Raw genomic sequence first — 24774 nt, 5'->3', positions numbered from 1 at the left:
GAGGAACACAGTCGGGGCATCCCAGGAAAAGAAGCAGCATGAGCAAAGGCATGAAAGCGCATGGCATGCTCCAGGAATGGTGCTGTGTTCTAATTAGTTCATTCTTTGAACCACCATTTAGGAAATAGATTTGCGAGGTGCCGACCTCAGTTCTGGAGTTACAAAGATGAATAGAACCTGTTCTCTTTCTACACCTAAACAGTCTAGAGTGGGACTGTAAACAGAAAACTTAGAATTCAACCCAGTAAGTACGTAACAGAGGAATGGGAAAGAAGGCAAGCAATTCAGTCAACCTGATCTTTGGGAGAGAATTAGAGTAATGCCACAGAAACCTCACAGGTTTCTCACAAGGCCTGTAAGACCTTGGTTTCAAAGTCTGAGGAAGAGTCTACCAGGTGAAACAGAGAGAAACAAAAGGTTAGGGGTTAACTCTCGGTGTGTCTAAGAGTTGCATTGGGTTTTTTAAACTTGGTGTTTTAGGCTCATTGTTAGAAGCATGGCTGATTTTAGAGTTTTCTGGCTGTTTAGACTGAGTATCCAAGATCTTGCTGCGATAGGAAAGCAGTTTTTCAGACTCTCGAGATGTGTTAGAAACCGGATCGTGGTGTCCACGTGCTGTGGGTGAGCTGTCTGTACCTTGCCAGCCTTCTGCCATTGAGGCCAGTTAGTGTTTTCAGAAGATCTTTCCGATGTTTGGCTCTGTCTGATTTGTAAAGCTGCAATATCCTTTGTCTCTTGTTTTACACAGTTCAAAGAAGGAATGCTAATATTCAAACTAGTTTTTATATTCATATAAAGAGCACTGTTTCAACGGTTTATCCTCAGCTAAATGATGGGAATCTTCAGGATTTTAAATGTACCTTCCACAAATGAGATCTTTCACACTATTCAAAATAGATTTTTCAGTATTCCCATTGTGTATATGGTTACCTTAGGTCAGACTCTGATGGATGTTTTTATTGAGTCAATTTTGTTTCAAATGTCCAGAAAGAATACTCAGAGAAAATGAATGTTTCACTTTGGTCATTACTTCCATTTGCTTTGATAAAGGCAACAGCAACAGATAATACACTTTAAAGATTACACATACACTCACGTACACGTACAGTTTATGTGTGAATTATGTAGGTAGGCAGGTAGAACTGAGCTTAGAAAGCCCGAAGTTAGGAGAGAATATGCACTAATAGACCAGAGAAACTTAACTGGCCAGGAGTGTTGATCTTGGTTTTTTACAGGCCAGATAGCTTTGGTTTTTGTTTCTTTATAATTATAATTGGAGTCTGACCACTTTCAGCAGGGCTAAATCCTTTAGCCATTACCCTCTTCCTTCGCCTTGATTAGTCACTTGAGGGACAGCCATTTTGTCTCAAAGGCCATGGTTGATCCAAACAGAATTCAGATACATTTGTGTGCCTACTCTGTATTCAACTGTAGAGAATGTTTTCCAGGATCTTAACCTTCCTGAAGAAAACTGATTTATGTACCCAAAACACTTTTTTGGGATGTTCAAGAATATGAAAATACACCTAAGGTGATCTTCGGTCACTTTCTGAGATAACGAGTGAGAGTTTTTCTGGAGCAGCAGTGGGGTCCCAGACCAGCAACATAACCGTTACTTGTCAGAAATGCAAATTCATGGGTCCTACCCTAGGCCTACTGAATCAGAAACTCTGGTTGTGGGCCCTTTGATCTCTTCCTTAACAAACCTTCTGCGTGATTCTGGCTCCTGCCAAAGTTAAAGAACCACTATTCTACAGAAATAGGAAACAAAATTAGATAGTTATGTACTAGGTACTTGAAATTACCAGGAATATGACTGCCTGAGCAAAGCATCTGGCCACTAACCTACACCAGTAGGGAGTTGTAAGGTTTAAGAGGGAGGGTGGGCAATGTGATCATTATCTGAGGAAGGCAAACCTAGAAAGTGTGAACAGGACCAGCAGTGAGGTGTCAGGTGATAGTTGTAGAAGTGGGAAGGGTGGTGTGCCCATCAGCTGAAGACTGGTCTGTTCGAGGAAATACGGTTGTAGAGGCTTTTGTATTTAAGACCATGACTGAATAACCAAGATTGAAAAGTTAAGAAAAGCTTATTTAACCCACAGGGATGAACACATATGCAAACATCTCAGTAACTCGCAAGTAGTTATTTATAGAAAAATTACAGAAAAAGTTTTAATAGCCAACTTTCACAGTTGAAAGGTCTCAGTAACTTTAAATAGATTTAAATAAAGTAGCCCTCAATAGGAGTTGAGGCCACCAAGACTCCTCAATCCCTTAGAATGCTTTAGATTGTTAACACTGGAGTCCCTCTCTCAGTTTAACTACCAAGGGGAGGGAGGAAGAGAGAGAGAGAGAGAGTGTGTGTGTGTGTCTGTGTGTGTCTGTCTCCTCATCCCTTGGGGGAGGTTAGAGGATCTAAGGATGTGAAGTATCAGACAGTAAGACTAATGAATTACTGATGACATTGTAATCTAATTGGGAATTTATCCTATGTGTCAAAATCAGGTTTTCTTTGTTCAGCTGAATCTGTAAAGTATAATGGAGCATATAGCACTTAAACGACTTGTCATTCATGTAGAGAAACTTTAGAGGCTAGCTGGAACCAACCTAGTTCAATTCTTTTTAAAAAGCTACTTTTTGGAAATACTCACTCCTTGTAAATGCCCAGTATCAAATCCAGAGCCAGGACTAATTGCGTTAAGAAAAATGTTAATGCAGAGAACTAAATCTGCCCTAAAATACCTGGAACAGAGCTCGCTGCTCATCAATACAAGAAGTGGTTTAGTCCAGCAGCCAAACGAATAGTAACAACCTCTTGTTTGAGGGGTTGAAAGCACTTTTTCATTTGACCAGTCTTAGGAAATGGTCTTTCCTGACCTGCTTAGTGCGGTGTCTGTGGGTGACAAAGAACTGACCCCCAGGAGTGCCAGAGTACTGTTCATGGCATTTCGTCACTCTGGATCTCAGTGACATGTGAGGACATGCCTCATCTTTCTACATGAGCTACACCATTTTTTGTTCCTCTCTAACCAGAATTACTCTGGAATCCTTGAGAAATGGAATCAGGAAACCTTAAAACCCATGGATCTAATCCCTGTCTTGATAGTTGGGTGTGCTGTTACCACCATCCAGAGCCACCATTTTCCAATGAGCCTTTAAATCATTTGGAAATGGAGTTTTAAACAATCAAGGATCCTGTGCTTTTACCATTTTTGTTTCTTTATGAAACAAACAGTAAGCAATAGTTCTGAATGCCACATTGCATGACTAGGTCACAGAATTCCCCATTCTGCCTAGGAAGATGTCCCTTTTGAAGTTCTGTGTTTGATTTAGTGACGGTACACTATTTGTAGAAAGTGGGTTTCAGTATAAACCATAACCACAGAGGTAAATCTATGGTTCAATATATGATCTGACGTACAGGAAGTGTCTGGGTCTAATGATGAAACTTTTTAACTTTCCAGATGACAGAACAAAGGAAGCAGAAACAAAGAATTGGTCTTCTAGGACATCCTCCTCATATGAATGTCAACCCACAGCAACCAGCATAAGCAAGTGAAATAAAGGAATCTTACTTACCTTTTTTAATGATCATTAGTGTGGGTATGGCTAATTAGTTCTGATTCACCCACAAAGATTACAGAATGCTTAGTACATTTGTAAATAATCAGTTTTATACTGTATGTATATGATTGCTACTCTAAAGGTTTGGATATATGTATTGTAATTAGAATTGTTGGCATGATGAAATTTCATTTGTGCCAAAAATATTAAAAATGCCTTTTTTGGAAGGACTAAAGAAAGCACCTGATTTGCACTTGAACCAGATTATAGATTTAAACTATATGACATGTATTTTGTATTTAAAACTAGAATAGCCAGTATTTATGTTTTTTATAAAACTGTGCAATACGAATTATGCAATCACAATAAATTTGTAACTCCTTATTGTCCTAAAGGGAGTGCACATCTTTGAAGCCGGTGTGTTAATACTATGTAATAAATGGTTAAATATCAAATGCTGCTGCCAAAATCATATTAATAGTGAGTTTCAGGCCCCTGGGCATTTTGTACCATGTAATTATCCTGTGGTGATACTGTTTCTCGTTGCTCGTGGCATTAGTGCCTCTAATGGTGACAGTGCTCCAAGTCAGCATTCATTTTAAGAAAAGCAACTTTAGTTTCAAAGATAACTTTAAGCTTCTGAACTGATCATTTAAACTATTTCTTTAAATAAGAGAGCTAAACTAGAAGCTCAGACTTTAGCTTGTGAAGTTAATGAATTTTTTAAAGGGAACCTTTTATGCAACGTTTGGAATAAATGCACACTGCTGGCCAATGTCATCTCCTAGGTGAATTTTGGTGTCACATTATAAAGAGATGAATAATTGATGGTGTCTAGATTATCTAGTCCAAACAGTAGAGTTGATCTTTTTCTTCATCTGAAACAACATGCTACAGTAGCTAAGAAATATTAAACTATATACATCCATATAAAGATGAAATATGATCTATCCCATTAGAACTCATAGTTGAACACTGACATGTTATTCTTATGAAAGAGCCACGTTTCGGTTTTATTTCCTTGTCACATGATTTCTTTCCTTGATGGATGAAAAGTATGAAAGGAAACTTTTATATCTGTCGCCTAGTTTTGTACATGGATCTCATTTTACCAGAGAATCTCTCTGCAAAAAAAAGTTTAAAAATGTACTGAAAGCAGAGTTGTGAAATGAGTCAAGTTTGTAAATGCATATATAAAAATAAATATTTAATGATGCAGAATACTATGCAGTGGTGGACTGGTGGCTTTCCTTTTGGCATTTCTTTGTGTCTTAACGGCTATTCCAATTACCTATTTTCTTTGGGACCAATTTAAAGTAAAACTGGTTTGGTTACCAGATTAATTCAGAAGTTGCTTACCTGATTAGTGAGAACTCTGAGATCTACTTCAACCAACAGCAAGGAGTGCTTAATACGATGTTCATTCACTCTTCTAGATGAGTGACGGCCAACCAGGCTGTCACCAGCAGCAAGCGCCATGGCACCGGACAAGTCAGGCATGTGCTCCGCTGGGGCCCCTGACTTCTGAGCTCTCTCCCGGGAGCGGGGGTCAGGGGGCTTCACCTCGCTGTCAGCAGTAAAACAGTTGCAGCATGCTTGCATTCACGTCCAGTGGCCAGAGTCCTGCAGTGAGACCGTCAAAAAGGTTTCACAAAGCAAACTCATCTATCCGAAGGTGGTAAGACTTGTTCCCTCCTCACAGGGGTGCCTGCCCAGGTTGCGCTTTTACTACAAATTCTCTCTATGCTTTGGTAAATAAGAGCAAGTACCACCCAATGTTGGGAACTGGGTCAGGATTAAAATCCAGACAAATGACTAGTTTCATAACCAATGCTTCCACTTTATAAATTTGATAACTTAAGAAAAACAGTGAATAATTGTCCAGTCCATGCAGTGTATCTCCACAAAACTGTTCCATAATAAGGCAGGCCCAAGAGAGACCCACACTTGAATCTGTAAACCAAACAGCCATCTATGCCGAATCCCACCACGTGTGCTTCAGCCAACAAGGACGTGCTTTTCCTTGGGTTTCTCTTTGATCAGTCACGCTGCCCGGCACAACGTGGCAGTGTGTGTGGTTTGTCTCCCTGGTCCCATCCACTTCAGCGGAAAACTCTGCATTGACATGTCCAGGTTGCAGCTTTTACAGGTTTGTCATGTTTCATCTGAATCCTGTCACTTAAGATATAAATCTTCATTCAATTTGCCAGCTTCAGCAGAAAAGAAGTGGAATTGGAATGCCACTCCACCCTCTATATGATAGATCCCACCCTTGGAGTTTGGGCGTGAACACGAAGCTAGTGTAATTGAAACATAAAATCTGAAGTTAAAACTTACATGGCCTTTGATGTGTAATTGTGATTTTACCTTTCTCCAGAAGTTCCTTTTCAACATTTCTATTTCAGTGATCGAAGTCCAAGTCACCTTCAAAGTTGCCTCGTGTTATCAAGCTGAGTAAAAATGTGGTAATACACTGTTAATATACAAGAAAGCCTTTTTGGCTTTATTTAATTGTCAAAGTCTGCTATAGCTCCAACCCAAATTTCAAGATTTTGCCCATTTTCTTAACTAAACCATTTGTTAAGTCAAAGGGTCTGAGAAATTCCCTTACACTTTTCTAACATTTACTGCATCTTGACCTTTGCTGCTTCTGTATAGAGAGCCATGGTGATAAACCTTCTTTCCCCCTAAATAAAGAGTCTACTCTTTGCTGGGTCCTAAAGCTTTAAATGATATTCCATCCCATAAAATTTTTCTTAGAACTCTGTTCTAGTCACCCCACACACGTACAAAATGCAACTTCTTTTATTTCATTCTCTAAAAATTTTTTTCAACTTAATTGGTTTGTTTCCAAGTTCACGATCCTTATTCATTGTTCTTCACTCAGCCAGTTTTTTTATTTGGTTGTACTTTCTGAAAATGGATTCCTTGAGTGGGGTCTTGTAAAAACTGGTCTTGCATCCTGTTTAAATATTTCCTACCATCAGTTACAAAGCAAGCATGCTTTATTTCTGGAAACTAACCAGCAACACAGTCCATGCAGTGGAGCAAACTGAACAAAGCTTTACTTATGTGCTGGTGGGAAATCATCAAGACCTTCACAGTAAACTAAGGAATTAACCTGTTAAAAACTCAATTTTAGATTTCTCTATCCTCCTACTGAGCCTGATAATGCATTAATGAGAAACAGCCTGAACGTTACTGACAGTTATTTTAAGGCTGACTTCTGGGCTGCATAGATGGAAATTTACCCCTTCAAAATTACTAGATACAAAAGGGGCAGAACTACATACTCCTAAAAGTCGAGTTGGGTTTTGCTAAAAGAATGTTTTTACAGATTCTAAAAAATAAAATATGTGCTTGATAGAAGATGTCAATTTTATGGCAATAAAAGTCATCTTTACATAACACAGGATATACCCAAGGGCTCCGGAGACAATATGCTGTATCTACCAAACCATACAGCAGGGGTGATACTTTAATTATAAAGATAAGAAACTGAAACTTGGAAGGGTGCCTGGCTGGCTCAAGCAGTAGAGCGTGCAACTCTTAATCTCAGGGTCATGAGTTCAAGCCCCATGTTGGGCCAAGTGATTACTTTAAAAAAGGAAAAAGAAGAAAAGAAACTGAGACTTAGGTAAAGTAATTGGCCTAAGGACTCAGCTCCAGAATAAACAGAGGTAAACACAGAAAGTGCTCTTCCCACTTGCTACCTGTCTTCCAGAATGGGGCTGCAGTATCTCATCAGAGTTCAGTTCCCCAACGGTTCTCCCTTCACAGAAAGTTCTTAGGGAGCACTGCATTTTGTCCTACAATGCCAAGTGATTTGCTTTTCTTTTCACATCTCTTTTACAAAGGGATCTACAAATTAGAAAGTATTGAATATGAATACTGTGTCGACTGAAAACTGTGGCAAAGAAACTCCTAAAATCTCTTTTTTACAACTATAGGTCTCATGTCAATATCTCTTACTTAGCTGCGTTTTTCAAAAGGAGAATCTGTTCTCTCAATGAACGTGGCTTCCTCCAAGTGAAAATACTCAGATATAGACTGGCATCCTATCTCACCACAGAAGTAGGTGTTTATTAGCAAACCCTTCTGTGCTCTTGTTCAGTATACTGATAAGTTGCTAACAATCAACTAGAATGTTGGAAAACCCCCATCAAGATTTCAATTTTACAGAAAGTACCCAAAATTCCACCAGTTTTGCATCACAAAGTAGTGGTTAAAGTAAAGTTTTGAGTAAAATGCCATGTGTGTGGTTTTTGTGGGTGGTTGCAGCTCAAAACGACTATTAGGCCTCATCAGTTACCTATTGGGGAAAGCGATGATGGCAACTATAAATCAATTATGATCAGAACATTTTTCCTTCTTTGGTATTCTATACCACATTAGCAATTCTTGCAGCCTGGAGGCAATTCAGAACCATAACTAGCCTAGTCTGGACCCCAAATCCTGTCAAAATAAAAAGGTAGATCCCTGATGAGTTTTGACATTTGGTCAACTCCAGCAATGTTTATGGAATATGAATTCTCCAGGTGCTGGTATTTTAAACTAATTTGGCAAAACAAATCTCTAGCTTACTGGGGCACTACATTAAAATAAAAAAAGAAAGAAAGGAAAAAAGAAAAAAAAATTTACCAAAGGAGAAACCTAAAATACTTTAAGGTCATGACAAACCAGTGTGAAAGAGAATCCTAACACCTAGAAGTGAAACTGCATCATCCACCCAGCCTGGAAAGAAAAAAGAAAGCTAAAAACCACTACAGAATAAGAATGCAGAGTTTGAGAAAACCCCTAAGGTGAATTCTGAACAACAACAAAAAAAAGAGCCCCCAACCTAAGAAGTGCATACTGTATGCAAGAACCGCTAATGGAAAGAGTTCGCCAGCACTTCTGTCCTTACCTCACCAAAGATGGTTGGTCCCATGTAAAGAATGGAACTTTCAACAATCCAGGAATGTAACTGTTCACTCCAGACCTCAAGTTATTTCAGCCTTTTTCACATGCTCGTCAGCTGTAGCATCTGGTCAAGTCTTGTCAGAAGCGTTCTGTAAACGTTCTCAGGAAGAAAACGATGGAGACGTGGTGTGAAACTGGGACAAGGAGCCCCGAAGCACACAAGGCTTGGAGGCTAAGCACAAATTTATTCGGAGCCCACATGGGGACGGTGGGATGAACACAACAAGGACCTTGACGTTGGTCAGAGTCTTCGCAGCAACTCTACCACTTCAGCGCTATGACTCTGAGCAAATCCTTAAATCGGTGTAATTGTCACCTCCCCCCAACCCCCATCTAAAGAATGGATGTGTCACCACTTTACTTCTTTGGACAAGAACGAACATTAAAAACAATGTATGTCGAGTGTCTAGTATATATCCGACACATGCTGTTTCCTGTTCCTTTGCAACATAATCACTTCCTTTTTCTCATACCTATCCATAGTCTCAGCTAAATATTAAATGACCAAAGCTGCTTTCTGTTCCTACTCAATGGGCCTGATAATACCATGGGATCCTAAATTCTCACGTCTTAACATGAAACACTGGGGTCATACTGAGCCATTTTCTCAAACTGTATCTCTAACATCCAAATGGTGTTTTAACTACCAGTCTGAACCGAATTTACACAGAAAAAAAAAAAAAAAAAACTATCATAGCTCATGACTTCCAGATAATTACTCTTAATATTCATGATCAGTGTTGAATTCAAATCTGACTTTTCAAAATATTCTTCAAGGAAAGAGTTTTTATCTTCTGTATGATCACGTGTTTCCCCTCTTTATGAAGTGCCTTCACCTACATCCGCATTTACACCTTCCAACCTTGGTCAGTAGATTATTCTCCCTGACATCTGCATGCTCCTAAGTTATACTATCTTTCATTTAACATTCAAATGCATATTTTAGAACAGATCTCACATAACTGTTGGGGCCCAGCACTCTCCTTAATAATTTCAAGGATCCGGGCCCCCTGGGTGGCTCAGTCGGTTAAGTGTCCGACTTCAGCTCAGGTCATGATCTCACGGTTCGTGGGTTCGAGCCCCGCGTCGGGCTCTGTGCTGACAGCTAGCTCAGAGCCTGGAGCCTGCTTTGGATTCTGTGTCTCCCTCCCTCTCTGCCCCTCCCCCACTCACACTTTGTCTCTGTCTCTCTCTTTCAAAGATAAACAAACATCAAAATTGTTTTTAAAAAATAATTTCAAGGATCCTACAGAGGGTGCTAAAAAGTTCTCAATGATTCCTTGTTACTTTTGATCCTAAACCCCAACTGCAAACCAATTCTCATCATCTCCCTTCTATTTCACTTCACCCCTAATGCTGACATAGCCCTCCCTGCTCAGTCTCCAAAACACATAAACATTTGGGTGTCAGGCAAGCACATCTTTGCTGGACAAAGATTATAACAGCGAATAGGAAACTACTTAAAATAGAGAATCAGACATCAAAGCTCATGCCCCCTTCCTTCTCGGCCACTGGAGGAGCAACTTCTCATGTCTACTCTACTGCTAGGGCCCACTCTCTCACCACTCCTGCCCGGAACAAAAGAAAAATAAAATTCCCTCCAGCCTCAATTAAAAACAAAAAATTATTGTTTTTTTATGCAGAGCAATTTTAGCCCCCAGGTCCCAACCACTCCTATATAAATTAGCCCTTTACCTTGACTAAACTAAAAAAAACAAAAACAAAAAAAACACAACAAAAAACCCAAGAAAAGAAAACTATAAATCGATTGTCCTTAGCTTCCAACTCAAAAGGCAACTAACTTTTTAAAATAGCATTTTTTGTTGGGAGGAGCACTAGGTATTGTATGTAAGTGATGAACCATGGGAATCTACCCGCAAAACCAAGAGCACACTGTATATGCTGTATGTTAGCCAATTTGGCAATAAATTATATTTTTTTAAAAAATAACGGAATTTTAAAATAGCCTTTTTTCCTTCCTGTACATCCCTATCTTATAGAAGAAAAATAATCAGTACAGAAAGGTCAAGCAATATGGCCAAACTACAACATCAGAACTGGGAATCCAGGGCAGATCACAGACACACTCTTCTCCATGCCCCTGCTTCACCGCACTAGGTGCAGGCCGGCTCATAAGGTGCTGGGGCCTCCACTTCTCCCCTGCCCACCTGTTTGGGGGAAGATCTCCACACACCAGATACAAATCCTAAGAGACACAAAGGAAAGTAAAAGTTCTTAAGGGTCAGGGCTGCACTAGTTCATTTCTGAATCATAGGTATCTAACACAGGGGCTCAAAACATTGATGGGGGAAAATTTTCTTTGCAAATCTTCACAAATCTGCTTGATGGTTTCGGAGCCCAGGCCAATTAGGAGTCTTTCAATAAAGAAGGACTATCTAGCAGTGGCCCAAAGGGAGTTATATTTAGAACAAACTATCAGTCCCTACTCCTGCTGCTGCTAACTGATCCTTTAATCCTACAACTAGCCCATTTATCCTAATGCTTTGGCTCCAACAGTCCCTCTTCACAACTCTAAACCAACTTCCACTGCTCCCCCTAATCAAGTAACCCCATCTCTCCCTTCTTTCAAATTCTAACAGGTTAAAGTGATTGTGTGGTCTCCATGAAGGTATAAATACAGACTCACGTGTGCTCCCACACTCCTCTCTCCGCCAAACCCCCGTGTCTAAGAACCCTATAAGACACACTTCCTCCACAACCCATGGACTGCAGCAGTTCTCAGATTATCCCAGAAGCGACAGAGCACAATTTAGGTAATAGAAGGAAATTATGGCCATTTTAGGTAACAAAGAATTATGGTTCATTTACATATGAACATACATACAACATGAACGAGTCTCAAAAGAATTATGTTAAATAAATGAAGTCATATTCAAAAGGCTACATTCCTGGGGCGCCTGGGTGGCTTGGTTGGTTAAGCGTCCGACTTTCGCTTAGGTCATGATCTCGCGGTTCGTGGGTTCGAGACCCGCGTCGGGCTCCGTGCTGACAGCCAGCCCAGAGCCTGGAGCCTATTTCAGAGTCTGTATCTCCCTCTCTCTCTGATCCTCCCCTGCTCACGCTCACTCTCTCTCTCTCTCTCTCCTGAAAATAAATTAAAAAAAAAAAAAAAAACCAAAAGGCTACATTCCTGTGTCAGTCCAGGTATATGACATTCTGGAAACAGCAAAACGACAGGGACAGAAATCAGGATCAGTGGTTGCTGTATACAGGAAGTATGAGAAGGAGATTTATTACAAAGGGACACTAGGGAAAATATATTAGGTGACGGAAGAATCTTCCATGTGTTGGTTGTTACATGACTACATAAGCTTTTCAAATTTCATAGAACCATTAAAACAGGTAAATTGTACCTTAGTAAACTTGACTGAAAAATTTGTAAAAAACTAGTTGGGGGGTGGGGTGGGTAAAAGGGCCAGGTCCAAGATTTTGCAGCTTTCTTTTTTAATGTTTACTTACTTTTGAGAGAGAGACAGAGAGACAGAGAGACAGAGCATGAATGGGGAAGGGGCAGAAATTCCACAGAATCTGAAACAGGCTCCAGGCTCCAAGCTGTTTGCACGGAACCCAACGCTGGGCTTGAAGCTACAAACTGTGAGATCATGACCTGAGCCAAAGTCAGATACTCAACCGACTGAGCCACCCAGGTGCCCCAAGAATCTGCATTTTTCATTTGCTCCCCAGGTAATTCTGACGCAGGCTGTCCATGTCCAGAGTCTGAGGAGCACTGCTCTCATGTGGGCTACATCACAAGACCTTTCTCCTTTCTGGCACATGCAATGTGCACACTTTGGGAACAGAGTATCATTTGACAGAGTTGAGTAGGAGGGTAAGAGCAAAAAAAGTATGCTCACTGGGGAGCAGTGTGTGTTACTGCTTACAAAAAACTGTGTTCCAGAACTTGCAAATGGATAGTCCCATAGTTATGCTGCATTCATTTTCTACTGCTGACCTAACATATCACCAAAAAGTTTAATGGCTTAAACAACACACCTATACTTCTGGCTGGCTAAGTCTGAAATGGCTCCGAAGACTGCTTCTAGACGCCTTAGGTGAGAATCCACCTGTTTGCCTTTGTTGCTTCCAGAGGCACCCCAGTTCCAAAGCTTGTGCCTGGCGCCCATCTCCAAACCTAAAATGGCCAGTTGGGTTTTCCCATCTCAAATTCCTCAACATAATCACATCTGCAAAAACCCTTTGCCATGTATGGTAACATATTCATAGGGTTCAGGCATTAGGTTGTGGACGTCTTTAAGGGGGCCGTTATTCTGCCGACCACATATGCCTAAGCAGAATCTACGCAAGCACTTAGGTTTAAGACAAGAACAGCAAATCACCCATCTGTTTTCAAGCTTAACTGATTTGAATACAATTAGGAAGATCACATTTTCTTATGGTCCAAAAAGGCTAAAAAGTCAGTTCATTAACATGATCACAGAAACTGACAAAGCCTAAGATGGGTATGTTGCTTCCTTTTACCTTCACTATTGATACTCTTGGACAAACAGAACTCTACAAGAGCTGTGCTTGCGTTTTCAGACACACACCATCTTATTTTCCTCAGTTTTACTTGTGAGGATTAGTACTTTAAAAATAAGTAATACCTAGTTAAATTTAAAAAAAAAAAAAAAGAGTGGACCATAAACTTCCCAGTCAATACCGTTTGTTGAGGGGGGTCAGGAAGGAAGGTAATACCTGGATAAGATTTTTAAAATTTAAATTATATGCCATCCTCTTCTTCATTGGTATCTGTACAAATATTTTGCTTACTATTTTATTTCTTTTACTATTACTGAATTTTTAAAGTTTCATTTTTTTTATATTCTGGTTGCCAATTCTTTATCAAACGTATGTTTGGCAAATACTTGTTTTCCTGGTCTCTGGCTTGTCTTTTTATTTTCTTAGCACAGCTCTTCAATGATCCAAAGTTTTTAATTTTGATAAAACCTGTTTATTTTATTCTTTTGTGCTTCATGTTTTTTGTGTCCTAAGAAATCTTTGTCTAAGATCCCAAAGCTTCTTCTCCTATGTTTTCTTCCAGAACAGCAGTGTACAATAAAGCTTTCTGTGATGATGAAAATGTGCTATACTCCAAGCTAACCAATACACTAGCTATAGCTAACCACACATAGCTACTGAGGACTTGACATGTGGCTAGAACTAAGAGCTGAATTTTAAAATTGTATTTAGTTTTAATTATTTAAATTTAAATAGCCACATGTAGCTACCATATGGACAGGAAGTTCTAGAAGTGTTACAGTTTTGATTTTACATTTTGGTCTATGATACATTTTGAGTTAATTTTTGTATGTGTTTGAAGTATGGATCAGGGTTCATTTTTTTAAAATATGGACGTCCAATTCTTCTAGCACCATTTTGCGAAAAGACCATCTTTTACTCCAGTGATTTATCTTGGCACCTTTGGCCATGTTGCTGTTTTTTTCTGGACTCTGGATTCTGTTCCATTGACCTGTGTGTCTATCCTTTCACCAGTATCACCTGGTCTTCACATATGGCCAACTGATCTTCAACAAGGGCACCAAGAATACAAAACAGAGAAAGGACAGTCTCTTTATCAAATGGTGCTGGAAAACTGGAAATATGCATGCAAAGGAATGACACTGAACTCTTATCTTACACCATACACAAAAATAAACTTAAATGGATTAAAAATTCAAATATAAGACCTGAAACTGAAAAATTCTAAGAAAAAAAAAAACATAGGGAAAACCTTCATGACACTGGTCTTACCAATGATTTCTTGAATGTGACACCAAAAGGATAGGCAATACATGAAAAATAGACTGACTGGGATGACATCAAACTAAAAAGCTCCTATACAGCAAAAGAAAAAAAAAAAAAAAACCAATAGAGTGAAAAAGCTATCTATCAAAAGGGAAAAAACGTTTTGCAAATTTTTAAGAGATTAATATCCAAAATATGTAAGGAACTCCTACAAGTCAAAAGCACAAGAACACAACTAATTTTATTAAATATGGGCAAGATTTGAATAGAGACTTTTCCAAAGACATACAAACGGCCAGTAAATACATGAAAAGGTGCTCAACATCATTAACATCAGGGAGATGCAAATCAAGACCACAATGAGGTAACACCTCACACCTATTAGGATGGCCATTATCAAGAAAACAAAGTAACGAGTGTAGACAAGAATGTGGAGAAACTGGAACCCTTGTGCACTGCTGGTGGAAATGTAGAACGGTGCGGCCACTATGGAGAACACTCTGGAGGTTACTCAAAAAAATATTAATACAACTGCCATATGATCCAACAATCCCACTTCTGGGTATTAAATCAAAAAATTTGAAATCATTTTCTCAGAGATATCTACACTTCCAGGTTTACTACAGCATTGTTCACAATAGCCAAGGGCAGAAACAACTTAAATGTCTGTTGAAAGATGAATGGATAAAGAAAACAGAGTATAAAGAAAACCTAGTATATACAAACAGTGGAATATTATTCAGCCATGAAAGGAAGGAAATCCAGTCATATGCCAGAAAATGGATGGAGCTTGAAGGCATTATGCTAAGTGAAATAAGCCAGGAATGGAGAAATATTGAATTCCACTTATATCAGGTATCTAAACTGGTTGAAGTGATGAAAGCACTCAATACAATAGTGGTTGCCAAGGTCTGAGGAGAGGTGGAAATAAGGAGTTGCTATTCAATGAGTATAATCTTCCCGTCATGCAAGATGGAAAAGTTCTAGAGATCTGCTATACAACACTGTACCTACAGTTAACAATACTGTGTTGTACACTTAAAAATTTATTGAGGGTAGGGGCACCTGGCTGGCTTAGTTGGTTAAGCGTCCGACTCTTGATTTCAGCTCAGGTCATGATCTCACAGTTTGTGAGTTTGAGCCTCACACCGTCAGTGTGGAGCCCGCTTGGGATTCTCACTCCCTCTGCCCTCTCCCCCTCAAAATTAAATAAAATTTAAAAACAAGCAAAAAAAAAAAATTACTGAAGGTAGATCTCATATAAGGCATTTTTGTTTAAAATAGTTTAAAAAAAAATCACATGGTCTTAATTACTGTAACTCTACCGTAAGTCTTAAACTCAGGTAGCATTAGTCTTTCAATTTTGCTTTTCTTTTTCAACATTATTTTGGCCATAGTAAGTTCTCTGTCTCTCTAAATAAATGTTGGAAATTGCTGTTAAACCACAGAAATATAAAGGATTTTAGAAGGCTACTACAAAAAACTATATGCCAACAAACTGGACACCCTAGAAAAACAAAATGGATAAGTCCACAGAAACATATAGTCTTCCAAGACTGAATCATGAAGAAATAGAAAATCTGGGGAAAAAAATTAGTAAGAAGAAATGAAACTAAATCAATAATCAAAAAATTCAAGTCTAGGAACAGGTGGCTTCACAGGTAGATTACACCCTTTAAAAAAGAGTTAATACCTATCCTTCTCAAACTATTCCAAATAATGAAAAAGAATACTTCTAAATTCATTCTAAAAGGCTAGAATTACTCTGATACCCAAACCAGACAAAAACACTACAAAAAAGAAATATCCCTGATGAACACATATGCAAAACTCAACAAAATATTAGCAAATGAATTCAACAATACATTGAAAGGATCATTCACCACAATCAAGTAAGATTTATGCCAGGAATGCAAGGATGGTTCAAGATCTGCACATCAATTAATGTGATATAAGTTATTAACAAGATAAAGGATAAAAATCATATGATCATCTCAATAGATGCAGAAAAATTATCTGAAAAAATTTTGTTTCATGATAAAAACTCTCAACCAAGTGGGTGTAGGGGGAACATACCTCAACATTATAAAGGCCATATACAATAAACCCACAGCTACCATCATACTCAATGGTGAAAAGCTGAAAGCTTTCTTCTAAGATCAGGAACAAAACAAGAATGTCCACTTTCACTACTTTTATTCAACATTGTACTGGAAGTTGTAGCCACAGCATCAAAGTAAAATGAATAAAAGGTATCCAAAATGGTAATAAAAAAGTAGAATTGTCACTATTTGCAGATGATATGATACTACATATAGAAAACCCTAAAGACTCCCAAAAACTATTAGAACAAATGAACTCAGTAAAGTTGGAAGATACAAAATTAACACACAGAAATCTGTTGTGTTTCTATATACTAATACCACACTAGCAAAAGAGAAATTAACAATTCCACTTACATCAAAGAGAAATGAAATACCTAGGAATAAACTTAACCAAGGAGGTGAAAGATCGGGACTCTTAAAAGTGTAAGATACTGATGAAAGAAACTGAGTAAGACACAGATGAAAGCAAAGGTACACCATGTTCATGGCTGGAGGAATATTTTTTAAATGTCAATACTACCAAAAGCAATCTACAGATTCAATGCAATCCCCATAAAATACCGATAAATTTTTCACACACTAGAACAAATAATTCTAAAATTTGCATAGAACTACAAAAGATCCCAAATAGCCAAAATAATTGTGAGAAAGAAGAAAAAAGATGGAGGTACCACCCTCCCAGATTTCAAACTATACTACAAAGCCACAGTAATCAAAACAGTATGGTATTGGCATAACAACAGACAAATGGATCAATAGAACAGAAACAGGCAGTCCAGAAATAAACCCATGCTAAGGTGGTCAATCTCTGACAAAGGAGGCAAGAATATACAATAGGGAAAAGAAACTCAATGAACAGTGTTGAGAAAATTGTACCACTACACAGAAAAGAATGAAACTGGACCACTTTCTTACATCATATACAGAAATAAACTGAAAATGGATTAAAGACCTAAATATGAGACCTGAAACCATAAAACTTCTAAGAAAACACATAGGCAGTACACTCCTGGACACTGCTCTTACTAATGTTTTTGGACCTGTCTCCTCAGGCAAGGAAACAAAGCAAAAATAAACTATTGGGACTACATCAAACTAAAAATCTTGTGTACAGTGAGGGAAACCATCAACAAAATGAAAAGGCAACCTACTGAATGGGGTGAAATATTTGAAAATGACATATCTGGAAGGGGCTAATACCCAAAATATATAAAGAACTCATACAACTCAATGCAAAACAAACAAAAACCCCAAACTGGTTTAAAAAATGTGTAGAAGATCTAAATAGACATTTTTGCAAAGATATACAAAGGGCCAACAGACACGTGGAAATATGCTCAACATCAAGAATCATCTGGCAAATACAAACCAAAACTACAATGAGATATTACCTCAAACCTGTCAGAATGGCTAGATCCAAAAAAAGTAACAAGTGTTGGTGAGAATGTGGTGAAAAGGGAACCCTCATGTGCTGTTCACAGGAATTTAAACTGGTGAAGCCACCATGGAAAAGAGTATGAAGTTTCCTCAAAAAATTAAAAAGAGAAATAACATATGATCCAATAATTCCACTTCTGGTTTACCAGAAGAAAATGAAAACACTAATTGAAAAGATACATACACCCCTTTACTTCCTGCAGCAGTATTTACAATAGCCAAGATATGGAAGCAACCCAGGGGACTGTCCATAGATGAATGGATAAAAAAAATGTTGTAGATATGTATGTGGAACATCACTCAGCCATAAAAAGAAATGAAATCTTGCCATTTGCAAAAACATGGATGGGCCCACAGGGTATTGTGCTAAGTGAAATAAATTAGACAGAATAAGATAAATACCATATGATTTCACTCATATGTTAATTCTAAAAAACAAATGAACAAACAAAAGAGAAACAAAGTCACAAATACAGAGAACCAACTAGTGGTTGCCAAAGTGGAGGCAGCCAGAGGGATGAGTGAAACAGGTTAGGATGATTAAGATGTACAAAGTGCCAGTTATACAATAAATAACAGAGCTCTGGAGGCACATGGGTGGCTCAGTCAGTTAAGCATTGGACTTCTGCTCAGGTCATGATCTTGCAGTTTGTGGGTTTGAGCCCCGCAGCTCAGAGCCCGGAGCCTGCTTTGGATTCTGTGTCTCTCTCTCTCTCTGCCCCCTCCCATTCATGCTCTGTCTCTCTCAAAAATAAATAAAAATATTTTAAAAAGAATAACAACAGAGATCTGAAGTATGGCAATAGCGAATACAGTCAATAATATTGTAATAACTTTGTATGACAGATACAACTATACTTAAGCATTTCCTGAAGTATATAAATGTTGAATCATTATGTTGTGCACCTGAAACTAATATAATATTCTATGTTGGCTACATTGCACTTGAAAATAAATTTTTAAAAGAGCCTGATTTCCACAAAGAAGACTACTAAGACTGTGATTATTATTTCACTGAACCTATACAGTCTTATCAATTTGGTAAGAAATGACATTTTGACAATATTCATTCTTCCAATCCACGACCACAGTCCACTGCTCCACTAATTTAGATCTCCTTTTATTTCTGTCATCAGTTTTGTAGTTTTCAGCATAGAAATCTTGCATGTATTTTGTTATATTTATCACAGTTTTAACTGTTTAGATATTATAAAAAGCACTTAAAATTTTTTAAGTTCAAAATGTTTCTGTCAGAAAAGTAGGATTAATTTTCATCTATTGACCTTGTATCTTGTGACCTTGCTAAACTTCCTACCAGATACAGTACCTTTTTTGTGAACTCTTTGGAATTTTCTACATAGACAACCAGACTATCTACCAATAAAGGCATTTTATTCTCCCTTTCCAATCTGAATGCCTGTCAAAGAGGCAATTCCGTTATCTTCTCTGAAATTTTTTCATTTCTTACATGAGTTAAGCAATTATCTTTATCAAAGTGATATAGGACAATTAGGTGAAAGGAGATGGAGTAAAAGCATTTTGTAAATCAAACAATGCTACAACATATATATATATATATGTTGTATATATCATTATATACAACTATACATGTAGGTATCATAAACTAATCCATGGTGCCCCAACTCTAATGGCTTATTTTTATCTAGCAATGCTCTCTAGTACTAATTTCCTATGTTTTCAAATTCAGTTTTTTATTTTAATGCAATAGAGGATAAACAAATTTACCTTTCCTTTTCTGAAGTAAAAAACCCCTGTTTGAACTTTTATAAACCAATATCAACCTTATTAGTAAAGTCTTAAGTATCCGCTATGTGATCCTTTTATTAAAGTAAGAAAATAATCAGTTTTGGCTAAGACCCACACTAACATCGCAACATTTAATTATTTCATTTGAGACAAAGAAAAAACTAAAATGTTAAAATGTTAAAGAAAACAGGTATTTCTTGGGATGCCTGAGTGGCTCAGTCAGTTGAGCATCCACTCTTGATTTCAGCTCAGGTCATGATCCCAGGGTCCTGGGATCAAGCCCTGAGTCAGGCTCTGTGCTGAGCATAGAGCCTGCTTGAGATTTCCCCTCCCTCCCTCCTTCCCTCTCTCTCAAATAAATAATAATAAATTAAAATTTAAAAAAGAAAAGTATTTCTCAAAGAAACAATTTAAATATCCAGGATTTCTATCACAATTGACAAGTCTAAGTTTTCAGGAAGCTTTTCTCTTTAAAAAAACAAAAAAACAAGACAAAACAAAAATAACAGAAAACAAGATCATAAGACTCCTAAGGTAGAGGAACATGTAAAAATGCTGTTTTATTCCCCAGTGCCAAATACGGTGAAGTAATGGATATAAATTATATATACAGGGGCACCTGGTTGGCTCAGTCAGTTAAGCTTCCGACTCTTGGTCTCAGCTTAAGTCTTGATCTCAGGGTCATGAGTTCATGCCCCACACTGGGCCTGGAGCATACTTAAAAAATAAAATGATGTTTCTAATCTGTCAATATAAATAGTACGTGCTCAACAAATGTTTATTATAATTGTTACAGTTATTCAGCATACTATACTGTTAATAATGTATGTTGAACTGAAGTAGCAAGTGAGACCAGGGACAACTAATTCTTTAAAGCCAATTTCAGGAAACCGGAACATTAACAGGCCCACTCTACAAGTGTTTACAACATTAAAATGAAAAATTGAAAATAAATGAAAAAGTCAAATCCTGGAATCTCTCATATGCTTTCAATTAGCTAGCATCAATCAAATGGCTACTTTTTTCAGCAAAGACCTATGTGGAGACAAGCCATTGCTTCAAGCAAACATCTCCCATTCACTCAACAGGTCAAGATCAATCAGCTATTTATACATACTTGAGACACAAGGCATCACATACTATGTACAGTCATGGTAGGCTTACAAAAAACTGGTCATATTCTGGCAAAGCATGTTGTATGATAAACAGACCATAAACAGAAATTATCACTGGCATTCAAGGGGCAAAATCCAGCTGGGCTTCTTTATCCCTAATCCCAGTTTCAGCTGCAGGTTTTTTCCAGAAAGAACAGTAGCTTGATTTACTCAACACTCTGCTGAAGTCAGGGTGTGGTCACCCTTCTCCAAATAATATTACAAATGGATTTTCCCTGAACTCTTGTAGCAACAGGATCTTAAAGCAGTTACTGGTAAGAAAAGGTGAGATTAAGGTCAAAATGCGTGTCTATAAAAAAGTAATACATAACAGCTTTTAACCACCTAGAGATGCTGGAGGCAGGGGTATTATGGAGACCAAAAGAAAGGTAAAAACAGCACAGAACACGATTATTTTTTAAGCTTTCAACATTGAGCCACAGTAACAGTTGAAGAATATCTGTTTTTGCCAGCTTTCCTGTGAAGTACTGACAGTTTCATCCCAAATTGTTACAATACACTATTAACCGCCCGAAATGCAAATGAATCATTTTCCTTCTTGATCATCAGAACTGGTCTAAATATAAGAATTCAGAAAAATCAATTAAACATCTTCTTTAGCGGTTCTAAAACACTACCAACTAGAGATTCAGAAAGGCTCAGAAGCCTTTTTCTAAGGCAGGGAGAGAGGAATGTGCTTAATAAATTAATAACTGCATTCCTTCACTCTGGCTAGCCTAGAGAATAAAAATCAACCTCTGTTCTGCGGGTGTGCACCCCGGGCTCCTACACTGCGCCTGTATTCCCCCAGACATTTCAGCTGCTTTGAAATGAGCAAACTGACTGCACAGCCCTGTGCGCTGCCTCAGCCTCTAACTCGTGTCAGGAGCTACTATGTGCCCCTGACAACGACGTTTAACCACTGCACACTATCTTTTCATTATCTCTGAAGCACGTTTTATGCCCTGATAAGGAAACTGAGGCCCAAGCTCACACAGGCCGGGCGGCGGAACCCACCAGGGCGGGGGCACTCCAAAGCCCTGGCACTCAACCACCCTGAAACTTTGATCTTCAGTGCCTGAACTAGGCACCTGTTTTCCCTGAGGGCAAGGGCATGGCTCAGGTGCTCTAAATACTCACTAGGCAAGGAGTTATTGTGACGTGAAATTTCTGTTCTTCGTGGCCACTCTCAGGTCGCAAGCCCCCTAAAGGAGCGGGGAAACTGAGGCCCAGGCCAAGGGACTTGCCAGGGATCAGAGACCGCAATGGACACACAGAAGCCTTAGAGGGCTGATCTTTGCGAGTCTCAACGTTGTTTTGTAACACGGCCCGGAGCCTCTACCTGGCTTACCTGGCCCCAGGAACCCGCAGACTTTCAGGGGAAGGGGTTTGGGCCGGGTGCCCCCCACCCGGATCGTTTCCCGTCCGCAGCCTCCGCGGACAGGAGAACGCAGCGGCCCGCCCGGCGGCCCCACCCGCCGCCAGCTGCACGGCACCGCGCCAGGCCTGTGTTGCCTGCTCGCAGGCACTCCCTCCTCCACCTTCACCCCTTCACCACCTCCGCCCACGCCCCGGCCCCGCCGGCGCCTGCGCGCCCCGGGCCCCCAGCCCGTGGGCCCTTGAGCCGACCGCTCACGTGGGCCTCCGCGTGGCCCCGCCGCCACCAATGACAAAAGCGGGCTTCGCGTTCACCACGCCCCCTTGCTGCCCCGCCCCGAGAGCGAGCTGGACACCCAGCTGGCGCGTGTTCCTCCCTGCTGCGGCCCGTGCGCAGCTTGGCTGAGTGCTGTGTGCGCATGCGCGTGGCTGGTAGAGGTGTGGGGGGCGGGGCTTGACACTCGGTTGAGGTAACTGAGGCCACAAGCTCTAGTGGAAAGCGGGGGAGGTGGGGGTGTCGGGGCAGTCCTCTGTGGGGAAAGAGCCAGTTCCCTGGAAGAGGAAGGAAGTAGGTGTCGCAGGCTGCACACACTGCCTTTTGGGGGGAGGTGAGAAAGAACTCCAGGCTTTCCCATTTTATGGCTAAATTACTCGATCCCCGATGAATTCTGTCAAGAGTAGCTACGCGTGTTTCCGTGTGAGATATGGGGGCGACTAACGAACGGATCAAGAAGATGTGGGTTATCTATATGATGGAATACTACATGGCAATGAGAAAGAATGAAATCTGGCCATGTGTATACAGAAATGCTGATGCATAGGAGCACATGTACCCCAGTGTTCATAGCAGCGCTCTCCACAATAGCCAAAACCTGGAAAGAGCCTAAGTGTCCATCCACGGATGAATGGATCAAGAAGATGTGGTTTATCTATACCAGGGAATACTCCATGGCAATGAGAAACAATGAAATCTGGCCATGTGTAGCAACATGGATGGACCTTGAGGGTGTTATGCTGAGCGAAATAAGTCAGGCAGAGAAGGACAAATATCGTATGTTTGCACGTATAGGAGGATTAGGAGGAACTTAACTGAGGAACAAGGGGGAGAAGAAGGGCGGAAATGGTGGGGGAGAGGGAGAGAGGTAAACCATGAGAGACTCTTGAATGCTGAGAACAAACTGAGGACTGATGGGTAGGGGGGGGGGGGGAAGGGGGGTGATGGGCATGGAGGAGGGCACTTGTGGGGATGAGCACTGGGTGTTATATGGAAATCAACTTGACAATAAACTATCTGTAAAAAAAAATAAAAAATAAAAAAATTAAATTAAATTAAAAAAAAAAGAGAGTAGCTACGCGTGGCCCAGTAATGATCATCTACTGAGTACCGCCATGGGCCAGGCCTCTGATCTTCCAGTAGGAATAGCAGGTTCATAGAGATCATCTCATCCGAGGGCACCCACCTGGCCAGTGGCGTTCCCTGTAGGCTAGTCCTTAGGGCCCGCTTAGAACTTCTGTGACACTTAGACTTCTATTATTAACAACCCAATTACAGGGGTTCTTGTGCAGCTTTAGCATGCATGGTTTTATGAACAAAGATTAAGACTGTGTCTAGCCCATGATGCTAGCGGACACACATACCTGTGTCAGTTGCGTATATTCTTATGCCGCCTGCCCCTTAGGAACACAAAATATTTTTGTTGTTTTTAACACTGCTTCCAAGCTGTCATGATGGCCTCTGGCAAGATGGGACACTGCTGACACAGGACTTAGCCAAACATATGTCCCCCATTTGTCATATCCAGTAGCATGTTGCGCTTGGTTATGAGTTCCAATGGACAGTTTTTTTAGCTTGTTACCTGAATGCAAAGACTCCAGATCTGCTCCTCTACCTCCAAACATCATTTTCTTGTTAGCACAGAATGGCTCCTCCTGCCTTTCTTTCTATCTTCTCTTAGGGTGCATAGTTTTACTGAAGGTTTTTGTCAGACAGCTGTAAAAATGGGAGAAGGATTAAAGAACAATGAGATTTGAACAAATTTTAAAAAACCTTTACGCATTTGAGATCTTATGTTCTGGTTCCTCTGTGCCACTGTCTCCCCCTAAGATTTTAGAACTCATTGCTTACCGAATGCCTTTTTTTTTTTTTAAGTTCATTCATTTATTTTGAGAGAGAGAGAGAGAGAGAGAGAGTGTGTGTGTGTGTGTGTGTGTGAATCAGGGAAGGGGGAGGGGGAGGAGAGAGAGAATCCCAAGCAGGCTCCAACTGTCAGCACAGAACCCAATGCAAGACTCAATCCCATGACAGTGAGATCAAGAATTGAACTGAACTTGAGCTGAAGTCAAGAACTGAACACTTAACTGAATGAGCCACCCAGGCATCCCTTTCCTAAATGCTTTTAATCACACCTTTCTTCATCATGTTTGGAAGATATCTTTACTGCATTTGGATTTGTATAGCCTGAGTTGAAATTTTGGCAGAAGGGAATCACTGGAAAGAGGATGTGAGGGAGACGGAGCCGTGTGTCAAGGAAAGGAAGATAAGATGCTGGTGAGGGGAGATAACTAGAGCTTAGAGAAAGAATGAAGACAAAAAAAAAAAAAAAGAGTGGCAGATCTAGCAGATTGTTCTATGTTCTAATAGT

General features: G+C 39.7%; 1 protein-coding gene and 1 long non-coding RNA gene across 7 annotated transcripts in view; one reads left to right on the top strand and one right to left on the bottom strand.

The window, feature by feature from the left end:
- Window positions 1-4790, top strand: part of ITPR1 (inositol 1,4,5-trisphosphate receptor type 1) — a 330213-nt gene extending 325423 nt beyond the window's left edge. For all 5 annotated transcript variants that reach the window (XM_039240300.1, XM_039240303.1, XM_039240301.1 and 2 more), the window contains one exon: window positions 3465-4790. In XM_039240300.1, the coding sequence (XP_039096231.1) occupies window positions 3465-3551 (87 nt within the window). In that variant the 3' untranslated portion in view covers window positions 3552-4790. The remainder of the gene's footprint in view (window positions 1-3464) is intronic.
- Window positions 1-24115, bottom strand: part of LOC120237136 — a 34982-nt gene extending 10867 nt beyond the window's left edge. For both annotated transcript variants that reach the window (XR_005529865.1, XR_005529866.1), the window contains exons 1-4: window positions 23989-24115; window positions 8471-8615; window positions 5932-6014; window positions 4924-5187 (exon numbers count right to left, since the gene is read on the bottom strand). This is a non-coding gene — a long non-coding RNA (uncharacterized LOC120237136). The remainder of the gene's footprint in view (window positions 1-4923; window positions 5188-5931; window positions 6015-8470; window positions 8616-23988) is intronic.
- Between the last annotated feature and the right edge of the window lie 659 nt (window positions 24116-24774).

This window comes from Hyaena hyaena, unplaced genomic scaffold, assembly GCF_003009895.1.
Source record: "Hyaena hyaena isolate Hyena2069 unplaced genomic scaffold, ASM300989v1 scaffold_172, whole genome shotgun sequence".
NCBI classification, from domain to species: domain Eukaryota; kingdom Metazoa; phylum Chordata; class Mammalia; order Carnivora; family Hyaenidae; genus Hyaena; species Hyaena hyaena.
The sequence above is the reverse complement of the archived record's forward strand: the minus strand, read 5'-3'. Positions and strand labels throughout refer to the sequence as shown.